The 17,104-nt window shown below is 72.3% G+C and overlaps 1 protein-coding gene across 1 annotated transcript in view; it reads right to left on the bottom strand.

Annotated features, from left to right (window-relative positions):
- The window catches only part of CBL (hypothetical protein), a gene marked incomplete at both ends in the record, with an annotated part of 7,833 nt that extends 2,604 nt beyond the window's left edge, over positions 1 to 5,229 (bottom strand). The window contains one exon of the mRNA XM_009034211.1: positions 5,209 to 5,229. Within this exon, the coding sequence (XP_009032459.1) occupies positions 5,209 to 5,229 (21 nt within the window). The remainder of the gene's footprint in view (positions 1 to 5,208) is intronic.
- Between the last annotated feature and the right edge of the window lie 11,875 nt (positions 5,230 to 17,104).

Raw genomic sequence — 17,104 nt, 5'->3', positions numbered from 1 at the left:
GCCTCCAGGGCCTCGCCGCGGTGGGCGGCGTCGTCGGCCAGGGCTTCCCGCCGGCCTTGGTGGGCATGGTGCCGTACCTGGCCTGCCTGTGCTGCCCCTGGGGGCAGCTCGATCCCTTCCAGCGGGCCTTCGGGGAGTGGCGCGACGCCGCGAACCGCGACCTCGCGCGCTACGGCGTCGCGGTCCGCGGCGCGACCTTCGACGGCATCGACGACGGGACGCCCGTGTCGCGCCAGGCCCGGGGCGTGGAGTCCCAGTGCGGGACCGAGGGCTGCCAGCACTGGACGTCCGCGCTCGTGTTCTCGCTCTCGCCCTCCGCGGCCGAGCGCCTCGCGGTCGCCCTCCAGCGGCCGGCGGTGTCCGCGGACGTCTACGGCTACCCCGAGGTCTACACACCCCGGGACTGCGGCGCCCGCGAGTGCTGCGTCGACGTCGACAGGACCCTGCAAGGTCATCGCGCGGCGTCGACGCGCGCGGGGTCGACGAGGACCGCCTCCGCCGCGCCCCGGCGCACGCGGAGACGCAGCGCGGCGAACGCGTCCTCGATGGCGTGGTTCACGGCGCGCTTCTTCGACGCCTCGACGGCGTCCGGTCTGGCGCCCGTGCCGACGCCGACGCCGCGGCCCCGGAGCTCGAAGCCGCGCGGCGCGAGCGCGAACGTCAGCGCGACGACGGCGACGCTCTCGCTGCCGCCGCCGTCGGCGTCGCGCCGCTCGAGCGACACGATGCGGTGCGACCAGCCCGCGGCGCCGAGCAGGCCGTTCGCGAGGTCGACGCAGTCGTCGCGGCCGAGCTTGCGCGCGTCGCCCGTGCCCGTGCCGCGGCTCGTCGCGAGGGGCCGGCCCCGGAACGACGCGCAGTCGAGGCCCCGGCACGCGCGCCTCGCGGCGCTCTCCTGGTAGTAGTGGAGGAAGTGGAGGCCGTCGAGCGCGGAGCGCTTGAGGCGGGACCGCTGGAAGGCGCCGTAGCGGCCGCACATCTTCGCGAAGGCGTCGTAGTCGTCGACGGGGCCCGCGTCGACGCGCACGACGTGCCGCTCCGGCGACTGGAAGGCGACGACCTCGGCCTCGACGACCATCGCTCGACGGTGGTACGTTCGTAGTACGCGCTGCTCAAGCACAAACCATCGTGAGAGAGAGTTCTGGCTGAGCCAATCTTGCCCTTCACGGTGCAGCGTGGATGCCGAAGCCCAAATCGAGAAGCCCGCGGCCGCCGCGAATCGGGCTGCCGACCACCGAGCCTCTCTTTACTGTTCCGGGGGCGCCATGTCGAACATCGTGCGGCGCCTGAGCAAGTCCCTCCCGGCCCCGCCGCCGCTGCTCTCCCGCGCGAAGAGCAAGCGGCCCGAGTCCGTGGAGCACCCCGGCGCCCGCGACTCCGAGGCGCATTGCGAGGCCGCCGCGGCCCCGGCCCCGGCGAGCGCGCCGGAGCTCTTCGAGCGGAGCGCGCCGCCCGCGCCGCACCGCCAGAGCACGCGCGAGGTCGCGCCGGGCCTCGTGGCGCCCTGGCTCGACATCGCGGACGACGACGCGCGCGCGGAGACGTTCGCGATCGTCGGCGGCATCCAGGACGTGCTCGGCGCGGGGCTCAAGGGCGTCGTGAAACACCTCGACGAGCTCGAGCGGGACCCGGCGTCCGGCGCGCACCACTGCCTCGCGCAGCTCAGCGACCGCCTGCCCGCGCGCCTCGTCTACGCCTTCGAGCGCGTCGCCGCGGGCGACGGCGCGCGCGCGGCGCGCGGCGCGCTGACCGCGCTGCCCGTCCTCGTCGACGCGACCGCCGGCGCGGAGTGCGGCTTCGGCGCGTGGCTCCGCGGGGCCCTGGGCGAGGGCGTCGAGCTCGGGGAGCAGCGAGTCCTGGACGTCGTCCGGGGCTTCGTCGAGTGCGTCGCCGCGGAGCTGCTCGTGCTGGCGACGTCCTACGCGCCGCTCGCCGACGGGGATTTGGCCGCGAAGCTCGCGGACCTCGCTTTGGACGCGCTGGGGCCCGACCGCGCGGGCGGCGAGCGGGGCGACGCGCTCGCGTCGCCCGTGGCGTCCGCGTGCGTCGCGCTCGCGCGGCGCCAGTGGGCGGCCGTGTTGGGGAACCTGACGCCGGACCACGGCGGCGCCGTCTTCTCCAAGTACCTCGCGCGGAGCGCGGCCCTCGGGGCGACGCACCTGCCCGGGCCCTGGCTGCGGGCGCTCGGCGTCGCGCGGTGCGACCTCGCGTGCGCCGCGTCGCGCGGACGCGCTCCGCGGCCTCCTGGCCGACGTCGCGCTCCCGGCGCTCGAGGTCGCCTTTTGCGGCGACTGCGACGAGGCGCGGGCCGTGGCGCTCGCCCACTTCGCCGAGCGCCTCGTGGCCTGCGCGGACTGGGAGCCGTTCCGCTCCGGCGCGGTGGCAGCGGACCTCGCGGACCTCGACGGTACGCTCGAGGCCCTCTTCCGGAAGCTCGACGACGACTGGTACGTGCGCAAGCCGTCCAAGGCGGCCAGGGTCGGGGAGAGGCTCGGCGCCGCCGCGCTGCGTTTGATGGTCGCGACGGTCGCGCGCATGCCGCGGGACTTGTACGGCGCGCACCTCGAGCTCTTCGTCTCCAAGCGGCTCCAGAAGCCCGCGATGGACAAGCGCGACGCGCCGCGCGCGCTCCGGGCGCTGGCTTTGTTTTTACGGGGGCCGCGCTACCGCCGGCCGGAGCTCTACGACGAGGCGCCCGCGTACCTGCCGCGGCCCGCGCTGCCGTCGGAGGCGGCCGCGGCGGCCGCGCCCTGGGCCGCGGCGCCGCGGACGCGCGGCGGCCGAAGAACCGAGGCCCACGCCTTCGCGTGCTGCATGCCCGCCTTCGACGAGTCGCCCATGCTCTTCCGGCCCGAGCTGCTGCTCTGGATCCGCGAGAAGTCGCTCGGCGCGGGCAACGCGCACTACAAGTGCGTCGACCTCGCGCCGAACGCGCGTTTGGTCGCGGACGTCGTGCTCGCCATGCTCGCGAATTCCATGACGACGTCCTTCGTGCGGTCCCTGCTCGACGTGCGGGACGGCGGCGGGTCGAAGAAGCTCGGCGACCGGGAGAAGCTCGAGCGCTTCGTCGTGGGCCTGCGCGTCGTCGCGACGATCCTGGACGACGACTCGGGCTTCGCGGTCCACGCGGTGACGACGCGCGTCAACGCGGCTCTCGCGGGCGGCATGGGCCAGGTCCAGCACGACGTCCGGGGCTTCTTCCTCGCGTCCGCGCCGGAGATGCTCTCGAAGGCGCTGGACCAGCTCATGGACAAGGAGGACGCCTTCTGCTTCGACGCCGGCGGCGCGCCCAGGTCCGTGCTCGACGCGGCGCCGGACGACGCCGACGGCGAAGGCTGCGACGCGCGCGCCGTCGACGGCGGCAAAACGACCGAGACGAAGCTCCTGCACGTGCAGGTCGCGCAGGAGACGGCGCGGTGCGCCGTCTTCGCGCCCTGGAAAACTTTAGGACGTTCCCTCCTCAACGCGGGGCTGCTCCACCACTCGTCCGTCGCGCTCCGGCGGTCGCTCCGCGTCGCGCTGCAGCGGTCGCTGCTCAAGCGGCCGCGCGAGCGGCCCGCGATCGTCGTCGACGTGCTCTCGCACTGCGGCTCCTGCCTCGCCAAGGGCCTCGGCAGCCGCGGGAACGCGCTGCGGTGCGTCGCCGAGCTTTTAGACGTCTGGCGCCGGGCCGTGAAATTCGGCGCGGACGGCCGGAGCCGGCGCGCGGCCGCCGACGACAGCGACCTGGTCCTCGAGGCCGCGCCGGGGGGGTCGTCGCCGTCGCGCGCGCTGGGCTGGACGGCGCGGGCCGAGGCGACGGCCCTGGCGTTCCTCGCGGACGAGGACGCGGCGACGCGCGACGTCGCGCTCGACGTGCTCGACGGCGTCCACGAGATCCGCGACGCGCAGCTGCGCCTCGTGGAGATGGTGGGCCTCGTCGACGGCGAGGGCGGGACCGACCTCGCGCGGCGCCGGGCGGCGTCGGCGTCGTTGGGCGCCCACGTCACCGTGCGGGCCATGCTGGAAAAAAAAGAGGGCGACGTCGCGCAGCGCGCGATCCGCGCGTTCGTCGCGGACGCGGGCGGCGCCGCGGGGTCGCTGGCGACGGCGGCGCCGACGCTGCGCAAGGTGTCGCGCATGGGGGCGGCATTGTGGGGGGCGGCCGTGCCGCTGCTGGCGGCGGAGCTCGTCGATCTGGACCAGCCGGCGACGGCCGCGCACGCGCAGCGATTGCTCTACGGCGCGCTACGGGCGCCGAGCGCCTTCAAGCGGCAGCCGAGCCGCTTCCTCACGCAGGTGGCGCTGCTGCTGGCGCTCCAGGTCGGCGAGACGACGCCGGAGCTCGAGGACTTCCTCGCGCGGGACGCGTGGAGCCTCTTGGACGGCGTCGGCGAGGAGGACCCGACGCTCGCGGCGCTCGCCAAGTGCTGCCGGTCGGCGTCGGCGTCGGCCTGCGGGCCCCTGGCGAAGTCGTTGCTCACGTGGCTCGGCGCGGGCGGCGACGCCAAGGGCCGCAAGCGGGCCTGCGCGTACAGCCTGCTCCGCGCGGCGTCGGAAAGTCCCAGATTCCGCGAGGCCGCGCGCGACCGGAACCTCCTGGGCCTCCTCGCGGGCGCCGTCGCGTCGGCGGCGTTCTGCGACGAGGGCGCGACGTCGTCGGCGGCCCTGCTGGACCGGCTCCACCTGCTGCACAACGTCGCGGGCGCGGTCCCGCGTGGAAATCGACCGCCGGTTTGGGGGGTCCCCACCAAACTTCAGAACTCTCTATCTCGGTGAAATCGAAGTCGACTCGGCTGATTTTTGGACGAATCGATTGCTCTCGTCGAGTTCTCGAAGCATAGCCGAAGAGCCTGCGTCACAACGGTCGCATACACGAACATTGAAGTCGGGTTGAAGATGTGATGTCCACGCAGGCGCGCTCTTCGAGGCGCACACGGCGGCGTCGGCCGAGGAGACCGCCGCGGGCGGCGGTCTGGTGAAGCGCGTGAGCCAGGTCGGGAAGAGTTTCGGCGCGTTGCCCCGCTGGGCCGCGCCGGAGTTGTTGCGGCTCTACGCCTGGCTCCGCCAGACCCACGTCTGGCCGCGGCCGGGCGGCTCGCTGGCGGAGAAATGGGGCGTGCCGCCCGCGAAGCCGCCGCTCGCGCGGAGCCACGACGGCACGCCCTGCACGACGGCCAAGGGCGTGCCCGACGCCGACGGCGCGGCGCTCGTGCTCGCGGGGCGCACGTCCGCGAAGCTCCTGGCCATGGGCGCGTTCTTGTCGCACGCGACGGTCGCGGCGCTGCTGGACGAGGCCGCGCCGCCCGTGGACCTGTCCTGGTTCCTGACGGCGGAGGCCTTGGGCGGCGCGGCGGCGCGGTGCCTGCCCTGGCTGCTGGCCCACCACACGGAGGTGCTGTCGCCCGCGTTCCTGCGGCGGGCCGTGTCCGCGCCGCGCGAGAGCGCGGTGCCCTTCTTCCACGCGGTCGCGGACCAGCTGCTGCCCGCGGCGGCGCTCCCGGACGCGCCGACGGCGGGCACGACGCGCGACTCGACGGCCTACTACGCGGCCGTGCGGGCCTACGGCCGGGATGCGGACCTGGCGAAGCTCGACGTGAGGAAGCCGAGCTCGCCGCCGCCGGCCGTCGCCGTCGCGGCGGCCTTCGGCGACGACCGCTTCGTCGCGGGCCGGCCGGAGCGGCTCGGCGCGCCGGCGGTGCTCGTGCTGGCGCTCAAGGCCGTGCGCGACGCCGACGTCGCCGTGCGCGTCCGCGCGTTTTTGCTCGTGCGGACCGCGACGCTCCACCTCGCCGGCGACGGCGGCGGCGAGCTCACGGCCGACTTCGTGGAGCTCATGGCCCACTACTGGGTCCACTTCAGCGCGGACTGCGCGTCGCGGCGCGACGCCGAGGCCGACGAGATCCTCGAGTGCGTCGCCGCGGTGCTCGCCGCGTCGTCCGGCGGCGGCGACGACAAACAGGCGCCGTCCGCGCTCGACGTGCTCCAGGGCCGCGGCGACCGCATCTTCGACTGCCTCGAGTGCATCTTCGACGGCCAGCACGGGAACCGGCCCGAGTGGGGCGGCGAGAACGTGACGGCGAAGATTTTAGGCGCGCTCTGCGCGCGCGTGACGCTCGTCGACGGCGACGGCGCGACGAGTGGCCGCGGCGACCGCATCATCGAGTGGCTCGTCGCCTTCGCCGCGAGGCACCCGGGCATCTCCGCGGGCGAGGCCATCTGGAGCCGCCTCTGCCTCGACGCGCGGAACGTGCCTCCCGTCGTCCGCTACCTCGCGGCCGCGGCCGCGGAGCACGCGGTCGCGGGGCGCAAACAGGCGCTCGCGGCCTGCCAGACGGCGGCGCTGGCGACCTACGGCGCGTCGCCGGACGACGTCGTGGCGATCCTGGTGGAGGCGCTGTCGTTCCCGGCGCACGACGCGGCCGTCCGTGCCGAATGCAACCGCCGGTTTGGGTGGTCCCGACCAAACTTGAGACTTCTCTCGCTCGGTCACATCGACGTCGATTCGGCTGATTTTTGGACGAATCGATGGCTCTCGTCGAGTTCTCGAAGCAAAGCCGAAAAGGCTGCGTCGAAACTGTCGCGTATGCTCACATTGAAGTCGAGTTGAAGATTTGATGTGCACGCAGGCGGCCGTCGACGCGGAGCTCGCGCGCGGCGGCGACGGGGAGGCGCCGCTCGGCGCGTCCGAGGGCGCCGTCGCGCTGCTCTGCGCGCTCGGGGGCGCGGACCCGGCGCCGCTCATTCCCCACCTCCACGCCGTGCTCCACTTCTGCGTCCTCCACTTCCCGTCGCCGACGCGCTTCGGCGGCGGCGCGCACTCGGTCGCCGAGGCCTTTCGGCTGGCGGGCGCCGTGCCGAACCTGCTCCACACGCTCGTCCTCAACCTGCAGCCGCGCTTTTTAGCGCTGGGCGCGGACCCGGCGCCCGTGAACGCGCTGCTGGCGCTGCTGCGCTGCGGCGTCGACGTGGACCACCTCGCGCTCGACTGGAGCGGGCCCATCGCGGACCTGGGGCAGCCGCCGCAAAAATTCGGCGACCTCGCGGCCGCGTCCTTCCGGGAGGGCGACTCGCTGGAGACGGCGGCGGCGGCGGGCGCGGCGCACCCGGCGGCGCTCGCGCGCGCGCTCGCGGCCGTCGTCGGCGGCGTCGACGGCGGCTGCGCCGCGCGGTGGGCCGATACCGCGCTCAGCTGGGCCGCGCGGTCCCGCGACTTCCCGACGCGGCTCAAGGCCCTGGTCGTCTACCTGGCTTTAGGCGCGCCGGACGCGCCGCGGCCGCTCCCGGATCTGTTGGTGGCGCTGGGCGACGCGCACGCGCGCGCGTTTTCCACCGGCTCGGAGGCGCGGTCGACGAAGGAGTACCAGGCCGCGGCGCTCTGCTGCGCCCTCCTGCGGGCCGTCGGCGCCCAGGCCGTCGCCGCCGTCGACGCCGGCGACGCCCATTTGGCCGCCGCGGCCTTCTGGGCGTCGGACGCGCTGCTGCGGACGTCCGCGGCCGGCGACGTCCGCTGCAAGGTCTACCGTTTTGGGGTGGCGCTCCACGCCATGTACGCGGCGGCGATCGCGGCGGGCGACGACGGACCGGCGGCGGCGGCGAGCCTGCGGGCCTTCTGGCGCGAGGACGACGCGCCGGGCCGCGAGCACGCGGTCGTCGACTCGGTCGCGCGGTTGGCGAGGGGCCTGCTGAGCGACGACGCGCGCGCGGCGCGCGACGCGCGCGCGGCCGTGGCGCCGACGCTCGCCGTGGCGCGGCTCGCGCCGGCGGGCGAGGCCGCGCGCGCCCTCGCGACGGTGCTCGGCGCCCTGGGGCCCTGGCTCGTCGCGCGGAGCGGCGCGCTCGAGGCCGCGGAGTTGGCCGCGGAGCTCGCCGACTCGGCGGACGCGTTAGGTCAAACGCCCGCGGCGGCGGCGCTCCGGGACCACCTCGTCGCCGCGGCGCCGCCGGACGTCGCCGCGTTTTTAGGCGGCGCGGGGGCCTGGCTCCGCGGCGTCGCCGGCGAGGATCCCGAGGCCGCGCTGCGGTTGGACGCGACGCTCGCGCGCGCCGCGTCCTGCGGCGACGGCGACGTGCGGCGCGCGGCCTTCCGGCTCGGCGCCGCGGTGCTCGGCGACGCCGGCGACGCGCCGGCGCTGCCGCGGCTGGCCCAGGCCGCGTCCGAGCGCGTCTTCGAGGCCCGGGGCGGCGGGTCGTCGTCCGACGAGCGGGCCGTCGCCGCGGCGCTGCTCGGCGCGGCGCTGCGGTCGTCGGGCGTCGCGGCGCTGCTCGGCGAGGACCAGCCGCCGCCGCTCGTGGGGGAGCCCGACGACGTCGTCGCCGCGCGGCTCGGCGCCATCGGCCAAGCGGCGGCGGCCGGCGCGGACCGCGCGACGACGTTCGTTCCGAAGAGCGGCACGGCCAAGGCGCCGCCGCCGCCGGCCCTGAAGCAGGCCGCGCCGCCGCCGCCGCCGGCCAAGGGGCCGCCGGGGCCGCCGCCGCCCAAGGGGGGCTCGCCGGAGAAGCCCGCGCCGCCGCCGCCGCGCGCCGCCGCGCCGGCGGCCGCCGCGCGGCTCCGCGACGACGACCGCTACCTCGACTACGTGCCCTTCGTCAACCTCCTCAAGCGCGGCGTGCCCCTCGGCGCGGTCCGCCTCCGCTGCGCGGCCGAGGGCCTCAACATCGCGGTGCTCGAGCTCGCAGGACAAGAGAGCGAAATTCCCAACTTCAAAGGCTCATATCTCGGCCATTTTCCACTCGTTTCGGCTGATCTTTGGACGAGCGATCATCTCTCGGAACGGTCTCGAAGCGTGGATGCTTTTTCCGGAACGCGCGCGCGCGGAACACTCACGTTGAAGCGACGTTGAATCACCCTTGTCCTGCCCAGGTCCTCGACCTCGACGCGGACGCGCCGCCGCCCGAGGGCTGCTTCGAGTCGAAGAAGAAGCCGCCGCCGCCGCCGCCCCGGAAGCCCGCGCCGCCGCCGGCCAAGGCCGGCTCGCCGCCGAAGCCGCCGCCGCCGCTCGCCGAGAAGCCGCCGCAAAAGCCGCCGCCGCCCATGCCCGACAAGGCCAAGCCGCCGCCGCCCGACAAGGCCAAGCCGCCGCCGCCCATGCCCGACAAGGCCGCGAAGCCGCCGCCGCCCATGCCCGGCTTCCAGCCCAAGATGCCGCCGCCGCCCATCAACAAGCGGTCGAGCTCCTGAATCTCCCCGGTCCCCCGTTCCACTCCGATATAAACTCCCCGCTGTTCGCCTCGCATGGGGACGGCGTGTTGGTGATTCAGTGTTGGTGTTTGTAGATTCCAGGACTACGAGGTCGGCTACAGTCAGCCTCGAAGTCCTCGAGGCTGAGTCGAGCCTCAGCCCGCTCAAGGAGGTGTCAGGCGTCTTCGTTTCATGAAGTGGTTAAAATCGGCTCGCTGAAAGACCACGGCGCGAAAGTGGACGAGGCGGTCCTCGCTCAGCGCGCAGCGACCGGGCTGGACTTATAGCGTCGTCGAGATTTATGATTCCCCGAGACGTTTGTCTTGCTGTCGAGAGTGGAGACAATGAAATCACCGAGGCCTGGAGCTTGTTGAGGCTTTGGCTCGATCGGGGCCCGGAGCGTGATCTAAACGAGCTCGTCAAGGTAGGAGATGATGACATGGATGAACTCGGTTCACTGCTCCACTTGTCCCTCTTTCCCATGGGCCGTCCAGACAGAACGCATCTTCTTGAGCTATTGTTAGACCATGGCGCGGATGTGAGCGCGGTCACTTTAACGTTTCGCGTAACGCCCCTCCACTTGTGCAAGCATCCGAACGAGGCGGCTCTACTTCTCGATCGTGGCGCCGATATCGAGGCTCTGGCCGTGCAAGGAACGAGCCCGATCCATTTTGCTGTCTCTCATTTTCCGGTCTTGCATTTCCTTGTGCGTCGCGGGGCCAACGTATTTTCGAAAAATGTCGCTGGTCGGGACGCCGAAACCGAAGCACGCGCACAATTGGCAGATACAAGGCCGAATTTCATGCAATGCTGGACTGACAACCAGAAATCGGCGGATTTCCTCGCGGCTGTGAAACGGGCGGGTGGCTGGAAACAGTATTGGCGAGCCCCGCGCATCGAGCTCGTGCGTCTCCGGTCGCTCTGCGATCGCGGCCGCGCGGCGCCGCCCTCCACCGCCTCGTCCGCGAAGCTTGGAACGCTGCAGGCGGCGCTCAGCTTGGCTGAAGCGTGTCACGCGCTCACCTCGGCGGAGATGAAAATCCTCGAGCGCCTCTTTGGCTCCTCGGCGACGCGGTCGCCGCGCGGGCCGAGCAGCCGGCTCCCCAACGAGATCTTCTGGAACATCCTCACGTTCTGGCGCTCGAGCCTCGACGAATTCCCGGCAAAGCTCTAGGCCGCAAAGGACTCAAATAACGACACCCTAGCGCATCTGCCGGGACGTCTTGCCGTAGAGGAACGCGTGGGGCTTGTCGTCGTCCTTCTTCGGGCCCTTCTTCTTCGCCGGCGGCGCCGGCGCGGGCTCGTCGTCGTCCCAGGCGCCCGGCTTGGCGTCGAGGAGGTAGTCGCTGTTCGTCCAGTCGTTGGCGAGCGCGTCCCGCGCGACGGTCTGCTCGACGGCCTCGGCGGCGGCCTCGCGGACGTCGGCCGCGGGGCCGTTCTGGCTCGGCCGGGGCCGCCGCTGCTTCGGCGCCTTCGGCGCCGCGTCGGCCTCGGCGCCCGCCTTCGGGTGCTGGTGCTTGGCGATGGCGTTGAAGAGGGCGACGACGGCGCGGCTCGCCGTCTTCTTGAGGCCGCGCTCGCGGACGACGCGCTCGGCCTCGGGCGCCGCGTAGGCTCCCACCGCGCGGCGCTGCTCGCGCTCGAGGCGCCGCCGCTTCTGCCGCTGGCGCGCCTCCTTGTCGCTCTCGAACTCCTTCATGAGCGGCGTCTTCCGCTTCGCGAGGACGGGGTCGCCGGCGACGTCCTTGCGCAGGATCTTCGAGATCGCCGCGCCCATGCCGGCGCCCGTCGCGCCGACCGCGTCGTCGCCGCTGTCGTCGCCGTCGTTGGCCTCGTAGCGCGACTTGTGCTCGTAGCGCTCGTCGTCGTCGGAGTCGGCGTCCATCGCCGGCGCCGCGTCGTCGTCGGAGTCTTCCTCCATCGCCGGCGCCGCGTCGTCGTCGGAGCCGGCGTCGTCGTCGTCGTCGTTGGCGTCGACGCGCCGCACGTCGCCGGTGCGGCCGAGGCTCGCGAAGCGCGCCTCGTCGTCCGACGAGTCGTCCTCGTCGATCGTCACGCCCTTCACCATGGCTCGCGCGCAGAGGAGAGCAGGCTTCGGGCTCTACGCTTTTTGCATCGCCCGCTTCGCAGGGAAGCACGGCAGCACGTTCGACCTCGTGCAGCCCGAGCACGGGCACGATGGGCGCGCCTCGGCGCCCGCTCGTCGTCTGCAGCCTGGAGCTCGACGCGCTCGGGCCCATGCTCGCGGCGCTGGAGAGTGACTTCGACGTCCACACGTTCCCGCTGCGGCGCGACGAGCTGCGCGGGAGCGGGCGCGTGCCCCCGGCCTTTGCGGGCGGCGCCGTCCTCGTCGTCCACGTCGTCGACGGCCGCGCGCTCCTCCTGGACGACGACGGCTTCTACAACGGCTTCCTCTTCGCCTGCGCGCACCGCGCCATGGGCGACGTCTTCCTCGCCCTCGCCGGCTGCGAGACGGACGCGGGCGACCTGAGCGACGGCGCCGTCGTCCGCGAGCTCAGCGGCCCGCAGCCGTCGGTCGGGGCGCTCGCGGTCCAGCGGCGGTTCCTCACGCTGGGCGCGACGTTGAACGCGACCCAGGTCGCCCACCTGCGGGGCCGGTCCCTGCCGCCGCTCGACGTGCCGCCGGGCGTCCGCGCCAAGGCCGCGTCGCCGCCGAAGCGGGGCGCCATCGGCCTCTGCCCGATTTTGTAAAAAAATTTACTTCTTCCGGTCCGCGTAGACCCAGAACGTCAGCGCGAAGCGGTCCCGCTTCGCCCGGCAGACCTCGTGGCCGCGGAACGAGTCGAAGACGACGACGCGGCCCGCCTCCGGCGCGACGACCGCGGCCGTCGTGCGCCGGTCGGCGTTGTCCGTGTGCTCGTTCTCGTCGTAGATGTTGAGCGCGCCGCCGTCGCGGCCGACGTCCCAGCCCGGGTTGAGGTACGCGATGGCCGTGAGCGCGCGCGCGTTCGTCGGTTGTCCGTCGTGCCACGAGTTGTCCCGGTGGTACTTGTACCGTCCCCCGGCGCCGTAGCAGGCGAGCATGCTCGACTCGGGCACCGTGAGCGTCTCGCGCCAGCGGCCCGTGCCGTTGATCGCGGCCGCGAGGCCCCGCTGGAACGCGGCGACGCGCGCTAAAACCGGGCAGCCCCAGTCGCGCAGCCCGTCGGACGTGACCCACTTGATGCGGTCGTCGCGCGTGTCCGCCATGGCCTGGATCGTCTGCTCCAGGAGGCCGCGGCCGTCGAGCGTCTCCGCCTCGCGCCGCGCCGCGACGCACGCCGCGGGGTCCAAAAAGCCGTCGACGACGGCGTAGCCGTCGCTCAGGAGCCGCGCGACGAGGTCCTCGTCGCGCACGAAGGCGTCGGACTCGGCGCAGGCCGCCGTCGCCGCGTCCGCGCCGCCGATGTGGCGCGTGGACCGGTGGTGCTGGTCCGTCATCTGCGTCGCGATGTAGCGCTGGAGCACGGCCTTGCGCACCTCCTCCCGAAGTTGGGCCGCGCGCGCGGCGTCGACGGGGCCCCGCTGCCGCTCCTGCGCGAGGACGGCCTGGAACGTCTGCTCGACGACGCCCTCGACGCGCGCCTTCTCCGCGTCGGCCTTCTCCTTCGCTTTTCGCACCGCGTCGACGAAGGCCGGGAACTCGAGCCGCTCCAGCAGGGGCCCGAGGCCGACGCTCGCGCCGTGGACCATCATGAAGCCCGGCGCCTTGCCCTCGTCGAGGTCCCGCGGGTCCACCTCGACCCAGTTGTCGTCGCCCGCCGCGCGCGCGCGGAAGAGGCCGTCCTCGTTCTTCCAGCCGACGACGTCGCCGTCGCCGCGCGGCGCGCTCCGCACGAAGACGAAGACGTGCGCCACGCGGTAGTAGCGGTCGAAGGGCGCGTCCGCGGGCGGCGGCGGCGGCGGCGGCGGCGGCCGCGCGGGCGCGGGTGCGCGCCGGGGGCCGTCGCCGGCGGACTCGCGCGCCGCGCGGAATGCGGCGAAGCTGTTGTGCTTCGACGCGGGTTTCGCAGCCGTCGGCCGTTTGGTCGGCGCTTGTGCCGGTCGCGGAGCCGGCGGCGGCGCAGCGCTCGGCGGCGCAGCGCTCGGCGGCGCGCGGCCGCCGACGGAGGCGACGAGGTGCGCGTCCGCGGACAGCAGCGCGCCGTCGTCGAGGGCGTCGCCGCCGTCGCCGCGCAGCACGAGGTCCTCGGCGCCGACGTCGCGCAGATGGGCCTTGACGAGGGTCTTCTTGACCTTGGCCACGGCCACGGGCCGCTTCAGCGCGAGGCGGAAGGTGCGGCGGTCGTAGGACACCGTCAGCGCGAACGCCATGGCCGCCGCGGAGGAGGCTACTCAATGGTGGTCCATGCCATTGGGCAGCCCCGCGGTGCCCCCGTCCGACCAATCGCCGCGCCCCCCCGTGATTAGCCCGTCGCGGGGTCCTTGTTGGGCCCCGCGCCGTCGATGCCGTTGTCGCGGAGGTCCTTGAGGAGCTGGGCGCGGCGGGCCATGACCATGTCGTCGTTGCGGAAGTGGAGGCCGCGCGCGGCGAGGACGTGGCGCGTCGCGTCGCGGAACTCGTAGCGCTGCTCCGCGGGCCGCGTGTCGTCGGGCGCGGGGACCCAGGTCGTGCCGACCCAGGACCCCCAGCCCTTGACGGAGTCGATGGTCGCGTTGCCGTAGAGCTTGCCGTGGTCCGGCACGGGGATCGCGGCGATCTTCTTCGACCACCACATGCCGCCCTCGATGCGGAGCCGCTCCGCCTTCTCGCGCTCGCGCGCGAGGCGCGCGAGCTCGGCCTCGCGCCGGCGCTGGAGCGCCTCGTAGCGCAGCCGGTAGGCGCGCTGGATCAAGATCGTCGCCTTCTCGATCTTGTGGTGGTAGCGGAGCCTGGCAGGACAAGGGTGCGAAATTCCCAACTTCAAAGGCTCCTATCTCGGTCATTTTCCACTCGTTTCGGCTAATTTTTGGACGAGCGATCATCTCTCGGAGCGTTCTCGAAGCATGAATGCTTTTTCCGAAACGCGCGCGCGCGGAACACTCACGTTGAAGCGACGTTGAATCACTCTTGTCCTGCCCGGTAGCGGAGCCGGTCCCGCCGCACGAGCGTCACGGGCAGGTCGCGGTGCGTCCGAAAAAACGCCCGCTTCTCGATGTCCAGCAACAATCGCTTGATCTGGTGCGCCATGCCGAAGCCCAAATCGACATAATCCTGCCACTCGAAGGCCAGCAGCAGCTTCCCGTCGACGTCGAACTTGCGGAGCTCGGGCACGATCCACTTGTACCCCAACCGCCGGAACCAGACGCCCAGCCGGTAGATGCCCCAGAGCGACATGTCGTCGGGGTCGTACTCCTCCTTGCCCAACAGCGGCGGCTTCTTCAGCGTGCGCTTGTGGCTCGCCAAGTTCGTGTACATGAGGCGCCCCGTGAGCGGGTCCGTCTTCGCGGCGTACTGCTTGCGGATGGCGTCCTGGATGAAGCGCCGCGCCTTCCAGGCGAACCACTGGCACTGGATCATGAGCGCGGCGACGTCGTCGTTCTTGTAGGGCTTGAGGTCCCGCCAGAAGAGGAAGTGGGGCTTCTCCCAGCGCACGCGCGGCACGAGCTTCGACCGGCCGTTGAAATGATAATAAAACCGCGTGTACTCCCGCGAGAAGATCTTCTCGTAGGTCTCCGTGATGCGCGTCACGAGCGCGTTCCGCGCCGCCTTCGCGCGCGCGCCGCCCTGGATCCGGAAGACGTAGTCGTCGAAGGACGGGTAGGGGCAGAGCTCCGCGTCCTTGAGGCACAGGGGCTTCGTCCAGGTCGTCAGCCCGAAGCGCGGCCGCGCGTAGAAGTAGGCCTTCGCCGGCGGGTCGTAGTACCGCTGGAACTCGGCCCGGCACCGCGCGATGAGCGCGCGCCGCGCGCTGAGGTAGCGGAAGCAGCCCAGGATCTTGTGGATCGCCTCCTTGGGCGTCACGTCCGGCAGCTGCGTCCGGATGTGGCCCCGCCGCTTGACGTGGCGGTGCACCTCGAGGTCGCACGAGTCGCAGAGGAAGTCGCCGTCGCCGTCGCCGTCGTTGTCGCACGACGGGCAGTGGAAGACGGCGCGCTTCTTCTCGCAGAAGTCGCACTTCTTCTTGTAGGTGATGACGACGCCGTTCACGTAGATCTCCGTCGTCGGCACGTTCTTCTTCTTGCGCACCTTGGGCTTCGCCGCCTCCTTGGCCTTCTTCCGCCGCTGGTTGAACGCGCGCTTCGAAAACATGGTCGGGTTTTACGGTTGGGATGGCCCGTGGGCGGTCGCGGCGCCGCCGCCCGCCCCGCGGCGCTCCTCGAGTGGGGGCGCGCTGCCCAAACTAAGCGGCCATCGGATAGCAACTCCCCCGTGCTTCAGTATCTACTCGCTGCATAGATGTTGCATCTCCGCTCCGAGCACGACGCTCTGCGTGCTGCGCTCGTCGGAACACAGCGTGCTTGTGCGCTCGGAACACAGCGTGCTTGAGCGCTCGTCGGAACAGCGTGTTGCCGCGCGTGCACGACATCGTCGGAACCATGCGTCTCTGCAAAGCGCTGCTGCTGCTCTGCGCGGCGTCGACCGACGCGCTCGTGCCGCCGGCGCGGCCGGCCCGCGCGCCGACGTCCACGGCCCTGCGCGCGGACGGCGACCAGAACCCGAAGACGACGAACGACCGCAAGGGGGCGCTCGTCGGCGGGTTGTTCGGGGGCTACCTGCTCTTCGAGTTTTCCGTCGGCGCGCGGTCCGAGGCGTCTAAGGCCGACGCCTTTGAGCTCGAGCCGGCGCCGGGCGGCGCGCCGGCGGCGGGCGCGACGCCCGAGCGACCCGACGCTCGCTGAGCGCGACCGGCGTTAGGCTCGACCGACCTCTCGCGCGCCTTCCGAGCCGCGACCGTCGCCGTCACCGCGCGCGTCGAGCGCGACCGCGCGCGCATCGTCCGCGCATCTAGACCGCGCATCGTCGCACATGTAAGAAACCAACAAGCCATAGCTTATGCACAAGCAAGAGTGGGCCAAAAAAAAGCAAAAAGAAAGTACTCGGTACGCGAATCGAACGCGTGATCTCGCGCGTGTCAAGCGCACGTCCTAACCACTAGACGAACTGAGCAAGAGAAAAAAGGAGGAGGGTCTGATGAGATGAGATCGGCGAGCCGGGAATCGAACCCGGGGATAGTCGATGGCAACGACTAATGTTACCACTACATCACTCGCCGAGGCGTGCAACCGAGGCCCGGCGCGGCTGGTGGCCAGACCGCGACGACCGCAATCGCACCCCCTGCCGAGCTCGAAGGATATCGTATCATTCAGCGCGGCAAGAGGAAGAACCGGCTTCGAACCTCGAACCAAGCGACCGAGATCGCTGATTCGGGGTCAAGAACCGACACTTTTCTCGAGTTGTGGATACATGGATTTCGCCGGGATCTGAATCGGGGCAGCCGGGGCAGCCTCGATGAGCGTCGGAGCATGGCGGAGCATGACTCCACTAGCAGCATGACCAGCGGCATGACTCCGCTCGCGTGAGGGTCATGGTGCTGCTCAGACTGCTCGCCGTCGTCGTCGCGCGTGCAGCGTGCAGCATGACGCCGCTCGAGCGGCTGCCGCTCGTCCTCGCGGTCGCGCGCGAGATCGATGGCGGGCCCGCCGGCGGCACGACGGCGCATGGCGGCCCGCGCGCGGCGGAGCGCGCCGTCCGCGCGCGCGCGAAGGAGCGCGGCGCGGCGCAGCGCAAGGAGCGCGGCGCGTCGGCGGCGCGCGGCGCGAAGCCGCGGCGCCCGCTCGAGGAGCTGCTGCTCGTGCTCACGGTCGCGCGCGAGGACCGGCTCTACCTGACGGCGCGCTACGAGCGCTTCTTCGGCGGCGTCGCCTACGTCGTCTGGCCGCGGAGCGACCTGCAGCTCGCGGCCTGCGCGTCGCGCGGCGTCGCGTGCCTCGCGGCCGACGACCCGACCGGCGCGCGGACCG

This window comes from Aureococcus anophagefferens, assembly GCF_000186865.1.
Source record: "Aureococcus anophagefferens unplaced genomic scaffold AURANscaffold_1, whole genome shotgun sequence".
NCBI classification, from domain to species: domain Eukaryota; class Pelagophyceae; order Pelagomonadales; family Pelagomonadaceae; genus Aureococcus; species Aureococcus anophagefferens.
The sequence above is the reverse complement of the archived record's forward strand: the minus strand, read 5'-3'. Positions and strand labels throughout refer to the sequence as shown.